The following is a 14,127-nucleotide window of genomic DNA, read 5'->3' as shown; positions in this document are numbered from 1 at the left end:
CCTAGATAAACCAGCTGTGCAGTAACATCCTTAGGACGCTGCCCACTGAGCATCTGATAAAACATGGGCACCCAGTACCTGACTGGTGCTGTGTGCTTATGATGGAAATTGATTTCAAGGTGCTTCACCCAGAAATGATGCTAACAAAAAGATCCAAGTTATTACACACAAAGCAAAAGCTGCCTGTCCAAGTCCCACAAGCAGCCAATCAACTATCACTACAACAAAACCAGCAATGCTCAGATTATTATAAGTGATTCCTGGAGAGAGGCTGAGGTCTTGGGTTCTAACCCTCCCACCTGCCTCAATGACCTCATTTCCATAGCCACAACCTGAGTTCTCTGGTGCAGATAGAAGGGAAAGAGGAAATCTCTCTTCCTCCAGGAACTGGCTTAGCTCTTTTCCCTCCCACCTCCTTAAGCCTCAGAGTGAAATCAATCAAGGCTCTCTCGAGTTGTGGTGTCCTTTAAAGAGAAATTCCATCTTTCTACAAACAGGGACTAAAAGGTCCAAGATGAGACCTCTTCTTCTCAGTTGGGTTGTAGATACTTTGCCTGCATGCCTGACCTGTTTTTTAGAAGCTTTTTGGATACCCAAACAGCCCCAGAATGGCTGGAAGACACCATCATGTTAATTGTGTCCTTAATCACCACCTCCAAATAGGCACTCTGCTAAGATTGCCACCTGTCCCACAGGAAATGGACTTTACATACCACAAACCACTCAACAACTGGGAATACTTCTAGGTCCTTACCATCCTAGCATATTTCCAATGGATGATTTACAACTGACTACCTGGGTGTTCCATGCCTTTCCTCTAGCATATGCTGGTCTTTAAATGTTATGTTAAGAACGCAAGATTATGAAAAATTACACCTGCTCCACCTTAGAAAGACTTATTTTTTAGTTTAAAAAATAGGAAAACCCTCAGCATTCAACAGTCTTCTTTTTAGGGGAACAAGTAATATAAATAACTACATTATATATATAATGAAATAACCACTTTTTCCTTTATCCTCTATTAACCTTCCTAAAGATTTCTCCCAAAAAAGGCAAATATACAGGCTGGGGTTACAACCTCTGGGTAAGTTGCCACCACCAAAAACAATGGAACATTTTCCTAAGAAACAAGAACCAGTTCCACTAATCTTTGTATGTTATATTCTAGAAATACCTAAAGCTTGCAGTTTTATAATGCATAGAAACATGGATACACTCGAACAAGGAAATTCAGGTGTTATGAGAAAAGTGACTTAGGTCAAAACAGCTGTGCAAGGAAAACATTTTTTGAACACATACATTGAACAGAGAAAGAAGAAAGTAACATTTTAATAAGGTGGTGAAAAATACAGCAGATTGACAGTGTCAGCAGAAAATAGAGAACAGGAATACAGATATTCTCAGAGGCTTAAATGGAAGCATGTACCCTCAAAGCAGGCAAGATTTTTATGCAAAGTCTGTAACTGCATCTCCTGCTTAGAGTAGAGGATTTTCTTTGGAACTGTCACATGTGCTTTATAGTTCTCTGCATCAATTCGTGCTGAATATTTTCCACGGTTGGTCAGACTCAGGCTCAAAATAGATATGAGAAAGGCCTTCAGGTTTGCTTTCAGTAACATTGTTAACTTCACAGCCAGCTGGATGATGACACGCTGTGTGACCAATCCAAATGTACAAGGTAACCTTGCCTGAATTATCCTGGTCCATCCAATCATAAAGTGAAGGTGCGAGAATAGAATTGCAAGGGACAGTGGGAAAAGCAGTTGCCAAAAAAAGCAAAAGGAACACAGGAGGAATATCTGTGAGGTCACTCAAACACGGCACTCTTGGCCGTGCCCTCTCACCCTACAGTCTCCGCGCGCACATGCTCCCCATGCTTCACCATCAGCCCCTGCAGCGAGGAACCCTTCAGATCCCAATCAAGTGTTTGCCCAAGGTAAAATGACAGCCATGGACACCTCCTTGTGCTTTCTTCTTTGGACATGTGACGTGTTATCCCGTGCTCTAACCACTTGCCTCAGCTATGGAAAACAAACTGATGCTTTCATGGGCAATTGGAGACATGCTGAATTTCTTCAGTTATTGAGGGAAAAAGGATGGGAAGCAATCTCTGAAGGCAATTATCCTTCTTGCCCTGTCCCATTTACTTCAAATATATCTTCTGCAATGAACTAGTAGGTGCAAAATTGCCTGGCAAAGAACATAAATATTACAAGCGCTTGGTGATGACCAAGACCTTCTTTGCTACCCACCTCCCACTAAACTATGTGCAGCCCACCAGTCCTCAGAAGTCTTCCTCTGTGATATAGAACAGGCGGCTGCACTTGACAGACCAGAGCCAATCCCTGTCTGCCACAGATGCACTTACTCCCTTAACATGAGCAATAGGAAAGGAGAATCTTAGTCCGTACATGTTCTGTTATCACTATGTTGGAACATTGCCACCATAGGAACATGGCAGTCCTATTACATAAAAGCCTTGCTCCAATGTCTGGTAACACTGATCGCTGTCTTGTGGCTAACGTGTCAATTTGAACTACACCCTGCTTACTTAACATAACCGTCACATGTCCACTTTGGGTGCTCCCATATTTCTTAGTTAAATGTGCAAAGATAAATGTGTGTTAAGTCAATCTGAGTTGAATTTTGACTCCTTGAAACTATTCTACTCCTTGGACCCAGATTGGGAGGTGACATAACTGAAATTAAGCAAGTTGAGGATTTGCTAGGCATTCTCGGGAATTCAAGTAACACTGCAAACAATTCATTTCAAGCAAAGTGGACACTCAGCTTCAGCTATGATATTACTCTTCCACAACAGATGGTTTCCACACCTGGACTGGGACACCACTTTTCTTGGCTGAGAACTTTGGCCTCGGTGCCACAAAATAAGACGAGGAGGCTGCTTCTTGCTTTGGCGAAGTGGGAACAGCCACAGGCACGGGGGACGCGCTGATAGGTGACGAGGCCTCTGCAAAGTAGGGAGGCTGAGAAGGGTAGGCTGGCACTGAGTACACTGAGGAAGCCTGCCCATGTGTGGCTGAGCCAACACTCATTGGTCGAGGGGGAAGCGCTTGCTTTATAGTAGGAGTCGAATTGACCTTGGCTGATGACTTTTGGGGGATACCACCCTTTGCATCTGGAGGTTGGAAAGTAAACAAGGATGCATTGAGCTGATATGGCTGGTGCTTCATGACATCCAAGGCATTGAGGGGCTTCTTGCCCTTTTTCTTGCTCACTTTGGAGGCCTGTGGGGCTGATGGCTGAGATCTGACAGCAGCCGGTGGGTAGGAGGGGGAGTGGATAGGGTTGTAGGCCAGAGGAGGAGGTGCCCGCACATTGGAGGAGTATTTCCAACTGGCTGGAAGAGATGGTGTGGGAGACTGAGCCCGTGCAGCATGGGCTTGCACCGTGTCTGAATCGACCACATACTTCTCCATTCTTGACTGCCTTTTGGCAAAGAGCTGGGCTCCTTTGCCACTCATCCCTGGAAGCTCATTGGATGGTCCCACAGCACCCGCATGGGCATTCACAGCCGATGTGGCAGCTGCTAGCTTCGGGGTGTAGTGCTGACTGGCTACTGCGGCTTGAGGTCCTCTGAAGGGACCAGATAGATTCAGCGAACTTGCTGGACGAGCAGGAGGATAAGCGGGCTGTGCTATTTTGATGGAGGAGACCACAGGGCCCTGTGATGCACTGGATGTGGGGAAGGCAGGAGGTTGGGTGGGAGCCACTCCTGGAGACCAGACAGGAGACACTGGGGTGACTGGTTGGGAGGAAGAGGACTTGACTGCAGGTTTTGGGGCCACAGGAGGTGGGGTCTTTTGCTTGGCAGAGGAGCCCTGCAGGAAGTTGCATGCTTCTGCCCCAAGGCTGAGATAATCTTCCTCAGGTCCAGAATCACCCCCAGCTCCAGTGCCCCGTTTGCCTTCCGAATTCTGAAGAAGTGACAAGAGTTCTGGATTGGGGCTCACTTTGGGCTCCTTAAAAGTAAACATGGGTTTCGTCGTGCTTCTTCTCTTGGCCTCCTGTAGTATGCCAGTTCTTTTGGCTGGCACGGAGATCCTCTCATCCCGGGAGGCTATTCGCTCAGTTGCATCATAAAAGGCCACCTGGGACCATGGGGCAGGCTGTGGCCACGGCGGGGGCTGGGCTGGGGCGGCCGTAGGGCTGGATACCCCTCTGGGGAACCCTTCTGGTGGAGGTGTGACTGCTGAGTAGGGTGGAGGCGCTGGAAAGTCAGAGATGGGACTTGTCAGGTTTCGGGTGGGCGAATAAGGTGTGACTGGCTGGCTCACCGATCCCGGGAAGGGCTTGGCTGTTCTGTTCATGGGCATTGCCCTCTGCACCTCGGCCGGATCCATCGCCCCACTGAGGCCGTTCTGCTGTGGCCCGTGGCCGGGACCAGGGCTCATCTGGATGTAACTCTTGCTCACAGCGCTCTGCACCCTCACGGTTTCTTCTTCCTTCCTTTGGTAGGAAGTCACGGTTCTCAAGCCATCTGTCTGCGCAGCTTCTAGTTCTACACCAGGCACCCCCGCCACCCTCTCCTCTTCTTTTTCGGCTGTGATCTGATCCATCCTCTCCCTCCTCTTGGCAAACATGAGCGCTCCCTTTCCCGTGGTGTCCGGCAACATCTCCATCTTGTCGTCTCGGTTCAATTTCTTTTCAAAGTCCACCAGTCCAGAATCCCAGTCAAAGTTCACAACTTGGGTGTTGTCGTCAAGGTCAGACAGTAGCTCTTCATCCACCTCCGATTCGCTGGTGCCCAGAAACGCAACTTCGCAGGTATCCTCTCTGTCACCCTCTTCCTCCTCGTCTGCCTCTGGGTCAAGCTCGCCAGTACCGTAGCTGACTAGCGTGTACTTTCTGGCCCTCCGCCGTCTCTTCTTAAACATCAACACCCCCTTGGAGTTGGGGTTGGGGGCGTCTGTTAGGAGAAGGGCGATACTTTTGCATTTAGACTTGGCTTCTTTCACCTGCTTTTCTGATAGGCTCTCGCTCCTCCTGAGCCCTAGGGAAAGGACAAAAACTGAAGTCACTTGATGAGTCGTACATACCCAGCCACTGGGTTCGCTGGAAACAAAGGGCATGGTAAGAATGTCCACAACTGCACTGAACTTTAAAGAGGTGTATTTTTCTATAAATCATTATGTGTATTAACACATACAGCATCCCCCTCCATTGGCCTATATAAACGCATATTTGTTTATGCTAATTACAGATGTTTCTCCATGGGTCCTTATGCTCTAACAATATAATTGGCTAGCAATGCCAACTAGTAATATAAATTAAAATTTTAAGAGGTCATAATTTAATAATGTGGTATTCTCCGAAAAACATAATTCATACTTCTCCTGAGGAGTGATCAAATTGATAAGGATAATCTTTCAAACTGTTTTAATGTAATGAGTTGGGATTTCTTTTTTAATTTTTTTTCCTTAAATTTTGACAGCGACCTCAAATCTTTCCATTTACAGTTACAAAATCTATATCAATTCAAAACACCAAATTAATAATTTACTAAATAAATAATTACTTGTAATTCAGAAAGCTGGGCTACTATGATTCTAGGTAATCAACTTTAGGTACAAAGTGGTTCACATAAATGTGTAAAGTATATTGCTATTTGGAACTATAATGTTACTTTAATTGTAACAAAAATAAGTGTGAATCTTGGGGAAATGCTTACATTATGTGACTTGGGAATTTTTTGAGTGCATAAAGACTAGTATAGAAAAATATATTTAAATTTTTTCTTTTGCTGTCAATATTAAAAATAAGTTGGTGACTAATTTATAGCACCAGTTAATCATAGTCATGGTTTCAATGAATCACAAAGTTTCTAAATCCTCAAAGTAGTTAAATGCAAATCCTGAAAAAAAATTTAAAATATATTATACTAGCTATTTTGGCCACTGAAGAAAAAAAATCACAATTAACAATTAATGAAAAAAATCAGGCAACTTAATTTAGTCATGAAATTGTAGCTATTTACCGGTGATCAAATTTTATAGAGAAAAATAGTTCAGAATGCAGTCATGGCTAAGGGTGACTTTTTTATGACTACGGTTATACAACTTATTATTAAACTGACAGCCACAGTTGCTGCTCACTTCAGTGCCAACACATGAAGTATGTGAATGCTGCCTTAATACTCTTGTTCAATATTCTAAAAACGTGAAGATGGCATATAGACACTTAAAACACACAGGGTAATTAACAGTACTTTCCAATAAGGCTACACATGGTTATGCTGAAAATAAGCTTTGAAAGGAATGACAATAGTAGAGAAGACATGGTATATTGAATTGAAGTGAATGACTGAGTTCCCTTCTCTTGCAAATCATTCATACATTCAACGGTCTTTGCCAGACAACCTTTACAACCTCAAGTGAAATTCCAAAATTTATATATATAAATATATATGTAAATGCATAAGTGCATAATATACCTGAAAAAAAAAATGACAAAAATCCTAACACACAGCTGCTGCAACTATTATTCACCTTCTCCTGTCTGTGCATACTCCCCTGAGTAAAAGCTAGATTTTCTGTGCCGGGACACGGAAACACCCCGCCTGAGTCTGGGAAGCTGACTTCTATGTCTAGAAGGTGGATGTAACCCTCGCAGTCTAGTGAAGACTGGCAGAACAGAGAGGATCATATAGCTGCTTCATTTTACACATGGCCCTGTCCATCAAACACACTTCTGCAAGCATCATCAAGCTGCAGGCCGAGTTTTTCAAAAGAAGGATCTGCTTTTAATATCAGCGGTGGAGCCTGCGTTTTCAAAACACCTCTTTAAACTCAGACTCCACAACCCTTTCTCATGCTGCTGTGGCGTGAAATGTTACAGCATTGGGAGACAAATCAAACGGAAAGCCTGATGGTATAATTTTCTTAGATGGTGCCTGAACTTTTGAAGTTAAATAGAAACTCGTGGGAAAAGCCTTTCCATTTATGATGAAGTCTGAATGTATCATTTCCCAATCAGAAAACTGGGAAGAGTATTTTACAGTTTCACATTTGTTATTTTGTGCATTCATTGCACGCTTTTAAAAAAAAAAAGAACTCCAACAGAAGACACAAAAACAGGCCTTAGAAGAAGTAACTGCCATGCAGACAAAGCAGCAGCGAAAGCGCCCAGCCCTCCCCAGCCCTTTGCTGACAGCCGAGTGCAGGACTTACGTGCGTGTCGCGCTCTGTGCTTGTGTGGTCTGCTTTGATCCTTGTCTGAGCGCGCAGCGTCTCCCTGCTCTGTGGCTTCTGATGAGACGGCAAAGGATACCAGAGAAGGAGGTGCTTCAGACTGCCCTCCTTCCACGGGAGAGCCCACACACCCCTTTCCTGGCTGAAGCCAGCGCCCTTCCGCCTTGTGCCTGTCAGAGCAATCGAGGATGACTTCCACTCGGGGCAGCTCTGCCTCATCTGCTCCACCGCCTTGGGTCACTCTCAGCTCGCTGCCACTGGAGAGCTGGATTATCTTGCTGGACCTCAGAGAGGGGTCTGGCTTCTCCTGAGGAGCGACCGAATTGATGTGGATAATCTTTTCCGGCTGTAAAGTCGGGTCTGGGTCAGGAGACAGAGATTTGTCAGCTTCCAAGAGAGCCAGCACAGGACCCTCTGGTCTCGGCTGTGAAAGCGACAGTTGTAACTCCACTACAGGGCCTGGCTGCCCAGCCTCAGCTGGCTCCCTTAGGATAACTTCTTCTGTCAAGACTTCTTGGGAGTCCAGGACTTGGGGGACCCCACGCTGACCGAGGCAGACTTCCTTCTCCGTGTACCCTGAACACCCAGGACCACTTCCTTGGTCCTCAACTGGGATAACTCCATCCTGGGTTGGGGCCACTAAAAACTCTCTGTACTGGGTGTTTGTGGCTGAGCGAATCTGGAGGGTGGTGCTTTCCACATACTCTTCTTGGGTGAGATGCTCATGGTTTTTGTTTTCAGTTTCAGAGATCAAAGCCTCACTTATTCCACTGGAGGGTCTGCACACAGAAAAAAAAAAGACATTCAGGCAGTTAAACCAGAATATCTTGCACCTGCCCAAGAACTTTGTGACACTTATGTCTAATATGTGTGTGAGCCCATCAAAAGACTGTCTCCTGAATGTCAACAGCCACATGTTTGAAAAGTAAAATTGGCAGCATGTTTGTTATGACTGTAAGTACTTCCATATATGCCTTTGTCACAACACAAGATGTTTACAGAAGACTTTGAAATCTAAGTTCAGCTTCTATTTGGAAGGGGCACAGGTTGTAACCACATGATGGAGATATCTGTAATAAATTGGATTTTTCCAAAGAATCATGTTTGCTACCATGTAACAAAATGTTTTGATGTTTGGACATTACCAAGTCACATCCAGCAGCTTCAGCTCAATCTTGAATTACACAGAATTTAAGTAATCCCTCTAGAGGTCCTGCTTTCTGGAAAGGACTGAAATGGAAGCTGTGTTTTTAAGCTCTGGTGAGCCTGTATTTTGTAATAACAGACCCCAGCCCGGTATTCTTGTGCAAAGAGAAATCCTTTCCATGCTGCAATGAATCATTAAGTCATGGAGTATTTATAAACTGAGATGCCTCCCCTTCTTTCAGCAGAACCTGTCTCTTGCAGCATTTTCCTTTCAGAATCTCGGAAGCCAAGCTCTTCCATTATCTGTCAGCGAAAGACCCCAGGATTGTTGGCTTTCTGACACTAGTCATCCTCAGGTGGTTCTGCACATTTGGGTTTGTAATGAGAAGTCCCGTCAGTTTAGGAGCGCAACAACTCGTTTACAACTCTGAACTCTGTGTTTTCACAAGGGAAGCACCATTCTTAGAACAGAATTTTACTTTTACTTCATAGGAGTTTTTGTTTGATTTTTTTTTTTAAGCAACCGTAGCTATCTCTGCCTCTTCTCTCCTTGCTCAAAATGCACTTTACTCATGTGGAGGTCACCCATTGCAGATCGTGCACTCCTACTTCCTTCCACCAAAGAACGGGTGCAGTAGGAAAATTAAAAGACAAAGTTTCCAAATATTTGCTTCTAACTTTGCTTTTGGCTGCATTAACAACAGAAACAGAAACAAATACTATGCAGCTTTCTTCATGCAAGTAAACTGAAAATCTTCCTGGTAATATGGTATTTACAAAAACATTAAATTATGGTATTAAAAATGTAATGATAGCAAAATAAATCATTCTGACATAGGAAATAATGAGTATATACTAGAACATTGAATTTGAGCATACCAAAAGGTCAGGGAGGTTTAATTTAAGAAGATGTGGGAAGAGAAGCAGATAAAATCACTTTGAATTATGTTAGCAATCAATTGAGAAGCTGAGAAGAGAGTAGTTTTGATTCATTCCAAGCAGACCAGAAATAAATGAATATTTATCATAGATAAAATACATCAATAAGATCATAAAAACATCACAGAGAGATTAAAGCTTTAAAGTTCAGAATAGTTCCCTTGTCCATATACATATTGAATTGCACAATTAATGTGTCATAATTAAATGATTATTTATTTTTATTTTATTTTGTTAAGATTTAAGATAAGAGAGATCCAATGTGAAAAAAGCTCTGAAAACTAATCATGTGACCCGGCTATCTCTGGGCACTAGTCCAAGAAAAGTCAAACATTTGCCCTCCAGAGATAGCTGGCTATGACAGGGGCCGGAGAAATAGTTAATTGCAGGAAACAATGTTCAGATACCTACAGTGGTGATCATGGTGGCAGTGACAGCAATGATGACAATGATGTGGCCTCTGGATTCATTTTACTTTGGGATTCTAGGACGACTCCTATCAATTAGCTATTGATGTTGTAAAAAGTCAAAATATTCAAGAGAAAATACCAAAAAGCACAATTCCCATTATGAAAAGCAGCAGAGAGGCAGTGGCTACTCCATTTCTGAGAGTACACAGATACTGAAATTGCAGCTTAATATCAATGATTCTCCCTATGGTAGCTGTCAGAATCAAAACAAGGACCAGCTGGGGAAGTCCCAATTGACTGAACACAGCCTCATGATTTCAGTAAGAATAATAAGTAAATAAATTAGAGAAGATGTTTTACCCTGTTTTGGAAATGTGTAAGTGTTTATAAAGATGGCAATCTTCAAATACCTCATATTTGTTCACATTAATCAGGAAACATTGTGACTGTGCTTGGCAACATTCCTCTGTTGGGCTAGTGGTTAAAATGCTAACACACCACATCAAAATGCTTGGGTTCAATTTGGAGCTTCAATTCCTCACTCCTGCTCCATGAAAATGCATACCCCAGGAGCAGTGGTGTTGGCATGAGTAATTACATCCTTAGCACCCACATGGAAGACCTGGACTCAGTTTCCAGCTTCCAACTTCAGCCTCAGCCCTACTGCAGTTCTTGTAGGCATCTGGAAAGGTTTTCTTTTTGAAAGATCTATTTTATTTTTATTTGAAAGGCAGAGTTACAGAGAAAAGAAGACACAGAGAGACAGATCATCTATCTGCTGGTTCACTCCCCAAATAGCTGCAATGGCCAGAGCTGAGCACTTCCTCAAGGGCTCCCGTGTGGGTACAGGGGTCCAAGCACTTGGGCCATCTCCCACCACTTTCCCAGGTACATTTGCAAGCAGCTGGATCAGAAGTGGAACAGCTGAGACTTGAACTTGCACCCATATGGTATACCGACATTGCCACAATGCCAACCTCATCTCCATTTCTCTCTGTGTCTTTCATATATTACTTTAAAATAAACATTTTTAAAGGTAAACAGCTTTGTAAACAATTGGAATTCTATATCTTTACACATAAGGTTTGACAAGGAAATACTTAGATGAGAAGTTCTAAGAGTAACACTAGATTTCTGCTAGTCACAAGATATCAGCTAGTTTTAACTCAAATGGAGTGACCTTGATCCACTGCAAGTTCTGAGCCATATAAGGCTCACTACACTGAGTCTTCTGTGGGGGCTGAGTACTCTAAATACCTAAAATTTTCAAGCTAATTCTCAATTAACCAGAAAATTCAGCAGAATGAAATGACTCATTTTTCATGCACAATAGTGTTTCTGTTCAAATCTCTTGACTTTCTGCAAAGCACCCTCAACTTCTCCTTAAATGACTAATACCATGCAGTAGGCACAAAAAGATCTTCATGGTTTCTATTCAGTCACTAGAAAATATATCTTCCTATGGATCTGCTGTACCTTTTGATGAGCATTTGGAGGGAGTCTGTTATACTTTCCATGAGCTTGATGACTTCTGGGTAGGTGAGGTCCGCACAAGGGTTGCCATTGATAGAAACCACCTCATCCCCTTCACACAGCCCGGACCCGGAGGCTTTGCTCTGGCTTCGAATCTAAGAGGAACAGGGGGGAAAATGAAGTAGAATTAGCTCACACAGCTTGGAAAAAACCATGCAACCGCCAGCTCTGAGGAACAGAGTGAACAAGTGCGTGTGCTGTAACATCTGCCCTGATTTTTAGTCACCTGTTAACCTACAAGACCACCTTAAACACTTCTTACCACCCCACCAAACACACACACAATTCATTAGGTACCAAAATGCCAATATTTAAGTCATGACATTGCATGTAGATGGTGGAGACAAGGAAAACAAGTCAACTTAAAGGCGCCAGAATAAAAGAAATAAATAGGGAAGCACAGTAAAATACACTACATGTTTAAATTGGTTACATACTTTAAATAATTATTTCACATTGTAAAGTTTTATTCCAGTCAGAAAATGACTTTTCCCACTATTATGAATGTCCTCATATTTCCAGGAATGGTGGAGCACTGAGATAAGTAAAGAGATGCAGGACAGGGCTACTGAAGACCTGGCACTAATAAAATTAGGAAAAAGAGAGAGAGAGAGAGAGAGAGAGAGAGAGAGAGAGAAGGGAAGGAAGGAAGGAAGGAAGGAAGGAAGGAAGGAAGGAAGGAAGGAAGGAAGGAAGGAAGGAAGGAAGGAAGGAAGGAAGAAAGGAAGGAAGGAAGGAAGGAAGAAAGGAAGGAAGGAAGGAAGGAAGGGAGGCAGGGAGGGAGGGAGGAAGGAAGGAAGGAAGGAAGAAAGGAAGGAAGGAAGGGAGGAAGGAAGGGCATAAAAAATTAAAACAGGGGCTATGTGGTGGCCTGGAAAGCTTATAGTCCACCTGCATGCTGGCATCCCTTGTGGGAACCAGTTCGTGTCCCAGATGCTCCAGTTCCCATCCAGGTCCCTGTTTGTGGCCTGAGAAAGCAGAGAATGGCCCAAAGCCTTAGGGCGCTTCAATCTACATGGGAGACCTGAAAGAAGTTCCTGGCTCCTGGCTTCAGATTGGCTCAGCTCTGGCCATTTTGGCCATTTGGGGAGTGAACCAGCTGGTGGAATATCTTTCTCTCTGTCTCTCTCTCTGTAACTCTGCTTTTCAAATAAAACTAAATAAATAATAAAATAAATAGCCTGTTGCAAGAACTGCATCACACTCTAATGCAAAATGATATCGAACAACAAATGAATAAAAACCTAAAAATAAAAATTATAGATCACAGAAGAAAAGACGATTTGAGGAGTGGAATAATGGCTGATGGTTCTCTCCAGCTCCACACAGGGTAAGGAGAGGTTATTATCCTATATAGTTAGGTAAAAGCACATTGAACTATCTCCCACTGCCATTCCAGGGCTGTTCTTCACCTTCCACTTCTAGCTGGCTCTCTCAACCACTCTGGCTCAGTTTCATCGTGCTCTGGCTCCTGGTTGGATTAGATCAGCAACAAGCATGAGGGAGACATCCAAGAGCAAGGGCAATGAGAGACGAGGTCATGTCCATTTTCCCTGCAGGACCTGCTGCGCCTTTTTTTGGCAATAGTATTATTCTTTCACCTAGAGATTCACAGTTGCTGCCAGCCTGTCCCTCTACCACAGCCTTAAACCCACTGAGTTCCAACAATACAGGCTACCACTTAGCTTCTTGAGGGCCATGAGTAGAACATTTCATACACTTGGTTTCTGGGTGCTTCATTGTCATTTATTGGTTCTCTTTAAGTCTGCCTTGGGTGTCTGTAGTACATTATTCTGAATGACATTTTTGAACATGCCATTACTTCTTGCTGGTATCCCAGCTGATACTAATGTGCATATATTACATGTTATATTCTAAGAACTTGCTAGTTCTCAATGAGCTTTGTAGCATGATCATAAAATTCAAAATTTACAACCCTTTCAGATCTTACTGTAGACATTTACTACCACAAGTAATCCCTTCTACCTATTATTATTAAAGTTTTGAGTTCTGAGGTAAACATCCCATCTGGAAGAATGCTTCCATAGCCAAGCTTACTTCTAATTAGGCAAGAAATGTGACCCCTATTTCTCACTCCCAATCCCTGCAAATGCATATCCCAGGAGTAGTGGTGATGCCTCAAGCAATTACAACCTTAGCACCCACCTGGAAGACATGGACTCAGTTTCTAGCGTCTAATTTCAGCCTTAGCCCTCCTGCAGTTTGTTAGGTTTTATTTTTAAAGATTTATTTTATTTTTATTTGAAAGGCAGAGTTACAGAGAGAAGGAGAGACATAGAGACAGATCTACCTGCTGGTTCACTTTCCAACTGGCAGCAATGGCCTGAGCTGTGCTGATTTGAAATCAGGAGCCTGGAGCATTTTCTGGGTCTCGCATGTAGGTGCACAGTCCCACATCTTTGGGCCGTCCTCCACTGTTTTCCCAGGCCAGAAGCAGGGAGCTGGATGGGAAGTGGAGCAGCCAGGACATGAAGCGACTCCAAAATGGGATCCAGATGGATGCAAGGTAAGGATTCAACTATTAGGTTACCATGCCAAGCCCACACTTACATGTTAAATGATACTTTTGAAAGCCAAAGAATATCTTTAATAAACCAAGAAATGGCACTACTGAAATTCAAATCAATTCAGTTAGTTTTGTTCTGAGAAAGCCCACTGTTTCCACCGTAATCTATAATCAATGGAAGGATTTTCCCCTTTTCTGATAAGTCATTCTCATTAGCTTTTGTGAAGAGGGTATATTCTAATTTATTAGAAAATACTAAATGAACTCAGTAGTTCCAAGGCTCTCACACATATGGAAACAAAGAATGCAACAAGAAAGAGAATATTCATCTGATTTTGGAAGTATTTAATTGCCAAATATA

At 43.1% G+C, this 14,127-nt stretch overlaps 1 protein-coding gene and 1 long non-coding RNA gene across 2 annotated transcripts in view; one reads left to right on the top strand and one right to left on the bottom strand.

The window, feature by feature from the left end:
• SYNPO2 (synaptopodin 2) overlaps window positions 1-14,127 on the bottom strand; it is a 169,342-nt gene that overhangs the window by 21,499 nt on the left and 133,716 nt on the right. The window contains exons 2-4 of the mRNA XM_040967170.1: window positions 11,183-11,334; window positions 7,191-7,990; window positions 2,835-5,014 (exon numbers count right to left, since the gene is read on the bottom strand). Coding sequence (XP_040823104.1) covers window positions 2,835-5,014; window positions 7,191-7,990; window positions 11,183-11,334 — 3,132 coding nt within the window. The remainder of the gene's footprint in view (window positions 1-2,834; window positions 5,015-7,190; window positions 7,991-11,182; window positions 11,335-14,127) is intronic.
• LOC121147354 lies at window positions 4,998-8,164 on the top strand. Its single transcript, XR_005882366.1, has 2 exons — window positions 4,998-5,094; window positions 7,953-8,164. It is a non-coding gene; the product is annotated as an uncharacterized LOC121147354 (long non-coding RNA).

The sequence above is a fragment of the Ochotona curzoniae genome, unplaced genomic scaffold (assembly GCF_017591425.1).
Source record: "Ochotona curzoniae isolate NIBS_2020 unplaced genomic scaffold, NIBS_Ocur_1.0 scaffold_4506, whole genome shotgun sequence".
NCBI lineage: Eukaryota > Metazoa > Chordata > Mammalia > Lagomorpha > Ochotonidae > Ochotona > Ochotona curzoniae.
This window is presented reverse-complemented; position numbering and strand designations above follow the sequence as displayed.